Source organism: Chanos chanos, chromosome 6 (assembly GCF_902362185.1).
Source record: "Chanos chanos chromosome 6, fChaCha1.1, whole genome shotgun sequence".
Taxonomy (NCBI): domain Eukaryota; kingdom Metazoa; phylum Chordata; class Actinopteri; order Gonorynchiformes; family Chanidae; genus Chanos; species Chanos chanos.
The window spans coordinates 12,781,731-12,789,557 of NC_044500.1; the positions used below are offsets into that span (position 1 = coordinate 12,781,731).

A 7,827-nucleotide genomic window follows, 5' to 3' on the forward strand; every position below is an offset into this window, starting at 1 on the left:
CGGGGAATTCTGCTTCTCATTTTCTGGTTGTCCAGAGTTGAAGAGAGCAGAGACAGATTGGGTGTAAGAAGTTTGTGACGGACTGGGACAAAGCCAGGGGACATACTCGCATGGTGAGCACATTTCATAACCCAACCAAAAGATAAATTAATGCTGTCTTACCATATCCAGTCTTCTTATCACTGCAAACATAAACAGGCACGCATTTAATTTAATAACGACATTTATTCCTCATACATATTTTCAAACGTGTTTTTTTTTTTTATTCAGAAAATAAGGTGTGTCTCAAACATATAAAATAAAATAATGTAAAAAAAAAAACAGCTTACATAGAAGCAGTGCTATAGTGTTGTCCATACACGTTTCAAAGATGACATACATTTGTCTGATATAAATATTAAAATATGATAAACAAAGAATGAAAGAGATGAAGAAAATATGTCCAAATCCTACTTTACTGGAGAAGAAAAGTCTGGAACAGTCTAGAGCAGACATGACCTTCTGTGTGACATTAATACGGCCCATGATGTAAGAGTGGCAAGGGTAGCTTGTATAGAGAGAACTGAGTGCCATTAATTATGATTTTATGTCCTGGACGATTTTAAGCTAAACAGTGTCCTTACTCATTTTAACCAAGGCAAAAAAAAAAACCTGTTGGTACGATATAAAATCACCATCCAAAGTCCTGATCTTAGATTGGTTCCGCTTCATAAATAAACTGGGCAGCGGACGTGATCCAAAAGCATGGAGAATGACAGAGAGGGCAGGCACACGCGGCGACGGGCTCTTATCGGCGAACGCTGCTCCGGACAGACTGGGTGGCAGCTCCTTCTCTCTCCTTGGTCAGTTCCATCTCAATTTTAGCCTGGATCTTCTCCCAGTCCACCTCCACCTACACACATGCACGCGCACACACACACACACACACACACACACACACACACACACACATACACACACACACACACACACACACACACACACACAAACACACATACACACACACACACATACATACACACATACACACACACATACACACACAAACACACACACACACACACAGAGGCAGCAAAGGGTCAGTGGGATTTATAGAGGCTGATTGCGTTCATCCTATTTCCCTGTACTGTGTTTATCTATCTTCTTGGTGCAGTCAACAATTTCATCTAAGTCCGATCTTAAGTCTGGAACTCATTTTTAAAAATCACACCGCTCCCAATCGGTTCTATTTTTCAAAACACTCAAGCTCATTAAAGAACACTCCCAATGAGCAAAGCCCTGATTAAAGCTAGCCGAGAGTCTGAGTAAGGGTTTCATGTAGTGGAATGCCGTTTGTGTCCTACCCCTTCAGCGTATTGGAGGAATCTTTTGTTGGTTTCCTTTTTGCCAAAGTCCTGCAGAAACTTCTGTCTGTAAGCAAGGACTGTATCCACATGAGTTTTGTGCTTAACTGCCAACTCAAGAGCCCTGTGGAGAGATGAGTATCATTTAGAATCAATTTTCATGCGTATGTACGCACAAAGAAGTACACGCACACTCATACACAGTTTCACACACACACACACACACACACACACACACACACACACACACAGTCAAACACACGCACACATGCACGCACACACACACACACGTGCGTACGCACAAAGAGGTACATGCGCTGTCATGTCAGTCACACACACACACACACGCACAGTCAAACACCCACGCGCGCACACAGTCACATACAATCACACACACACACACACACACACACACACACACACACACACACACACACACACACAGAGGTCTGACCTGTCCCAGTTGTAGAGGTTGATGTGAACCTGAATGGCCTGGTAAATGAGACCAGCCTGCAGCAGTGTGGCCTCTGCCTCCTGCACATGCCCACTGAAGAGCAGGATGTGAGCCACAGATGACTCCTTAGACGGCTGCTCCTTTATCGAGTTTATGTACTGCACTTTATCCACCTAGCCCCAGAGAACGAACACAAAGAGAAGGGAAGGGTGAGTGACAGAGGGAAAGAGAGAGAGAGAGTGAGAGAGAGAGAGAGAGAGAGAGAGAGAGAGAGAGAGAGAAAGACTGGTAAGCTAAAACTTTGTGTCTTCAGATGTAAATGTTAATCGGATGTAAATGAAAAATTTTCAGTGCTAGATCAATCGGAGACTCTATCGGCCACAAGAAATTCTTTAACCTTTTTTGTAACACGTTTTACAAAGGAAAAATATAATTATAAATAAATCATTGTAAATAAATGCAGATTTCATTTTTAATATAAATCATTATAAATAAATACAAACACATAGAAATACAGTGTTACACTTTGGTAAAACCTTTTGTACAAAAGAGAGTAACCGGAGAATGCAATGGTAAGAGTCATTTACTGTTGTGTGTGTAACGTTAACACACACCCACATTTGATGATGGACAGACTTACCTCTCCAATGGCAGCATAGGCCACCTCCGCTGTTGTCAGCTCCCTACTGGCCATCGCCATGCCAGCCAGACACGCCCAGAGCGTCTGGTCCTGTAGGCAAAAAGAGCATTAAACATTTTTTTTTTAAAAAAAGCAACCAATGGGAACACATCTTACCTATTTAGTAGAACTGAACTGGAGATTTTTTTTCTTTAAGATTTTATAGAGTTGCTTCCGCCTCACCTACGAGCGCAGCTCATGTCACACTCTAACTAAACAGTTAATGCCCAAGTTCATGTCAATTTTTCCACCGTCCACATGGTAGTGCAGCGCCCTGTTCCACCCCATTTGACCCCTCCTGGTTTTGGGGGGAAGGTGTTTGAGTTATCTCTGTCATATGGACAGCATACGAGGGGCCAGTGAGGCAGGATGTTTGTAAGATTCAAGCCCTAAGCCCCCTCTGAGGTGGGGGGGGGGGGGGGGGGGGGGGGGGGGGGGGGTGGGAGGGTGGTCAAGTCCATGCAACATAATGTGCAGCTTCCTTTGACGTTGTGGAGCTCTCCTCCATGTTAACTCCTACATTACAAGACCCCAATGGAAAGTTGGCATAAAGCCTCTTGTTTGGTTTACATTCCAACCCATGCAACAATAACAAAGAAAGAGGGTTGGGAGGTTGAGAAAAAAAAAGGCATTAAGAAAAAGAAAAAGAAAAAGAGAAAGAAAGAAAGAAAGCAAAAAAAAAAAAGCAATACGCAACACACAACACAACTGGCTTAGGGCAGCTGAACTGCGTGTAGTAACAGTGGAGCGCTCTCTCTCTGTAAATAAAGCTGGCTGGCTTTTTTGCGGTGCTTACGTACAGCATCTCCGAGTTGTATACATTGGTGGTTTCGATTCGTGCTTTGCGAGGGAATGTCAAAAACGGGACAGGGGGACAGCGCGGGGACAGGACTAACGGCGGGGGAGAGTCCTTGGTGGCGCCGTGGCGACAGCGCGTGTGTTTTAACATGCTGGTCTGTCCCGTTTAAGACTGAGGTTATTATGAGAGAAGCAGGGTCATTACACTCTTGTCTCCACGGGGTCCCATTAGTCATGTGCCCTGTCTCGACACTGGCCTTGTTAGTGTGGCACTCAGAGGCAGATAAAGAAGAGGAAAGAAAGTGGGGTGGGAAGAAGGGAGAGAGGAGCAGACGAGAAGATCAGGGACAGAGAGAGAGAGAGAGAAGAAAGAGGCCTGAGTAACTTCAGTATAATTTCAAAGGCAAACATACACACACTCACACATACACACACACACACACGCACACACACACACACACACACACACACACACACAAAAGTTTCTTGCTTTTTTTTTTTTTTCCCCACATTCACAACCTCACTTAAACCACATATTTACAATCTTGCTAACAAAATATTTATAGGTCCCCAAAATGACTACATGATATTCACAATAATCATCACACGAGGATTAACTAAAAGGGGACAACGACAACAACAAAAACAAAAAAAAAAAAAAACCCCCGCAGATACTACAACCATGAAGAAAAACAGTCTGACATCACCGGCCACCAATTTTGTGGGTCTATGACACAGGATTGCACACAGTGTAGGGCCAAATCAGGTGAGAGAGTTCCACTCTTTCACTTCTTACTCAGCATTAGGTCACTGGGCTCGTGCACACGTTTTGGTTATAATAACTGACTGTGCAGTAAAAGCTGGTCAACCCTGACCGTTCCTCAGACTCTGGCATCACGGACTCTACCTGGCTTCTCCGTGGCAACCCGCCTACTCCCGGAAAAACCGCCGAGCCGCTTCTGGGACAACACTTACCAGAAACGAAGAGGAGGGAGGGGGCTAGGTCCTTCACGCGGTGACGAGGCAAAATAGTTTGGCTAATTCCCTCCGCTAGGTCCCTTTTCCGCGCTCTAAAATTCCCTCAGCATCTCTTTAGAGCCCTTGGGGGCCTCTCCAGGCATGTGGTTACTGTGTCATAAACCCAGAGACGCATCTAGCCCTCTGTGCAGTAGATTAAGAGCAGGGGGGAGGGAGGGGGGGGGGGGGTTGAGGAAGGAGGGAGGTTTGGTTGAGTACGGTAAATGGTGTCACACTGGCTAATTAGAAACAAATTCAAAACCACTGGCTCCACCTCATAAAACCTCTGCTCCACCGTCAGCTAAGACATCATGGACTTTCACTGTGCCCAAGGATGGAAAGTCTTGCCATTAAAAATAACAGTAACCCCAAAACAACAGCAACAAAAGCAACAGCTGCTACAGCAAACACTTAGTCACTGCATTTATTTGGCTTCTCCATTACGTTTGTGGGGCTTCCTTTAAATCTTTTCTGTATTCTCAGAGTTAATTGCCGAATGTTACTAAAATGTATGGACATCGATGCTGGGGAAAAAAAAAACAACAACAAAAAAACCCCCATTATCCATCATAAAAGAATTTTCAGTATTTCTTGCCCCAGCTTCATTCATTCATTCATTCATTCATTCATTCATTCATTCGTTCGTTCATTCATTTTCTAAGCTGCTTATCCTAGTTAGGGTTGCGAGGCCCTGGCTTTATCTAGGATTAAAATGTATTGTTTATATGCTGTTGATATCCTATATCCTATATTGTAACTGTGTAAATATAAAATAAGCATTGTGACATACTGCACACTATCATATTATATAGCACAACCAGTCCGTGAAAAACAAGTTACGGCAAGCACATTTGGACATAAAACAGTAGTCGGGCTGTGATTTAGATAATCAGTGTTAACCTGTCACACAGCCAGCAAGACTCAGGTCATTTTAACCCTATAGAAACCTTGCTGTTTAGACGTTTGTCGACAGCAACAAAAGCAAAAAAACAACAACCAACAAACCCCCCCCCTACATTATATACATTACATATATCAGTTTGTGTGAAAAGATTAGTAATACTGTGAAACTACAGCTGCCATGGTATACAGTTAACGTGACCAGACGTTGGGATAAATAAAGATGCTAAAGATGGAGAGAATTAGACAGATGACAAGAAAGAGAAGAGAGGGGTGATGGACAGAGACTCACCTGCTCCTCCGTGGTCCATCACAGATAAATGCACAGAGGAGATGAATTAAATGACAGGGAGAGAGAAAGATGCGAGACAGAGGCACGAGACATGGGTCCAGACAAGAAAGAGACAAACAGAGAGACAGAGAGACAGTTCATTGTGAAATGACAGACGGTAAAAAACACAGACATAAACACAGCAGACGTCTTGCCACTTGCAGCATGTGTTTATCTTTCAGCTAAATATATGATCTAATGCAATGTTGCACTGATAATAGAGAGAGTTTTGTTTAAGGCACACAAAGAAGCATTTGGTCCCAAATAAAACAAAGTTTAGTAGAGCTAAAAAAAAAAAAAAAAAAAAAAAAAAAAGGGGGAAAACTAAATAAGACAGACCACATCAGTACCACAAAAGGGCCCTGATACTAACAGAGATCCACAAGCAACAAGGCCACGCTGTAGGGATGGAACGCAGATGCATACATATATATGTTACAAACACACTCTCACACACCCATGGACACGCAGCTGAGACACACACACACACACACACACACACACCAGTGCGCGCGTCTACAGACCGCACTGTGTCGGAGAGAGTCTCACAGTCAGATCTGAATTACATGGGACTTTCCCAGGCTCAGGGAAAGCCAGCCGTGCGGACCTCGATCCCGTCCCGTCCAATCCCAGCGCTGTCTCCGGTTACAATTCGCAATGTGCTAGCAATTTAGACGTCGCTAATTACACAATTAATTCTAAATCATTAGCTCGAAGCAAGGCTCGGGGCCCCCCTGGCTCTTTAGCACGTCCTGACTTTCCACCAAAGTTCAATGAGCAAACAGTTCAGTCTCCACATTACTACTATATATACCAGGGGATTTCATTCATTTTCTTAACCATTCACTTTTCCCAGTTTCCCACCGAGAAAATGAATATACAAAATTTATCATGTAACAGGCTAATATGTTTTTTTTGTCTTCGCCCTTTCCCATTTTTTTTGGCTTCGCTGTGGCTATATATATTGTTCCCTCAATGGCTGCAATCCAATGCCCTATTTAGCTATCAAATCTGTGCTTGGGTGTATCTCGCAAGTCCTGAAAGAGTAATTGCGCCACACCGTATAAAATAAACACGCACATGCACACAGACACACAGACACACACACACACACACACAGAGCCACACACACAGAGCCACACACACCCAAAACCCAGTGGCTCCGGTACCTTGGCAAATCGGCACAGGCGGACCGCGTCTTCCCAGCGGGCGGAGCTGGCGTAGTCGTGCAGCAGGGCGGGGTAGGGCGAGACGGCGCTGTAGACCAGAGAGCCGTCCGCCTTCCTCACCGTCACCTGAGTTCCCACGTAGTTCAGTATCTGAGGCGTGTGGCTAAACTCACTGCGAGAGACAAAAGGGGACATCGAGTCGCATCAGCTCGTGGCGCGTGACTGAAGTCGAGGGCAAAAAGAACACCAAAAAAAAAAACACCCAAGAAAAAAAAAAAAAAACAAGGTCGCTACAGAAGACACACGCGACACATTCAGTTCATGTGAAAGTCGTGGGTTGGGGCTGTTATTCAACTTTGCGAGTGGGTGAGCATGTGTGGGAAAACCAAAGACTAAGAGAGACTGCATTCTTGTGTATGTTTATAGCTGAATATGGGTCAAACGCACGTCAATGTGTAACGTATGTTCCGAATGTAGTGCATATGTGTCTCTGTTTGTTGGTATGCTTCTATGAGTGTCAGAGGACTACCGGACTTTAAGGAGCAGATCAGGCTCTCCGCAAAAATACAGAAGAGTCCGGAGTAAGGACAACAATTACTTTCCTTCACAGACTATTGACTCAATGTAACACATGTCATATTCAATCACAGAGCTATCGTTCAGTATTTAAATCTGAGAGTGGAAAATACCAGAGGAAGAGACAATGTGATGCGTTAAATATACTGGGCCATGAGGTACGTGGAGCTGAAAGAGGTCTGGGTCAATGCTTAACCTCAGCGCAGGCCTTTAGCGGAGTGACCGTCGCTAATCGACGGCCCTTAAACGGGGTGTAGCGCAGTGGGGAGGATACATGATGTCATCTTTTTCCCATTGTTCCCCATCTGTCACTCGCACATACACGGTTTTGCCAAATAACACTCCCAGTTACTGCGTTTTGTGTGACCGTGTGTACGTTTTCACAGCTTAAACAACGTGCTTGTGTGTGCGTGTGCGTGTGTGTGTGTGTCCACGCGCGCATGCGATTGAGAAAATTACGGGAAAACCATTTCCGTTCGCGAGCGTGTGACTCTACCTGCCGTCCTTGTTGAAGAGTGTTTTGGGTAACAGGTCCTTGTCTACAAACACCGCACCGGGGT

General features: G+C 44.5%; 1 protein-coding gene across 1 annotated transcript in view; it reads right to left on the reverse strand.

Annotated features, from left to right (window-relative positions):
• Positions 1-772: 772 nt before the first annotated feature.
• Positions 773-7,827, reverse strand: part of ift80 (intraflagellar transport 80 homolog (Chlamydomonas)) — a 46,579-nt gene continuing 39,524 nt past the window's right edge. The window contains exons 14-19 of the mRNA XM_030777632.1: positions 7,764-7,827; positions 6,692-6,863; positions 2,438-2,527; positions 1,798-1,970; positions 1,344-1,467; positions 773-892 (exon numbers count right to left, since the gene is read on the reverse strand). The exon at positions 7,764-7,827 is cut by the window's right edge and continues 84 nt beyond it. Of these exons, the coding sequence (XP_030633492.1) occupies positions 788-892; positions 1,344-1,467; positions 1,798-1,970; positions 2,438-2,527; positions 6,692-6,863; positions 7,764-7,827 (728 nt within the window). The 3' untranslated portion in view covers positions 773-787. The remainder of the gene's footprint in view (positions 893-1,343; positions 1,468-1,797; positions 1,971-2,437; positions 2,528-6,691; positions 6,864-7,763) is intronic.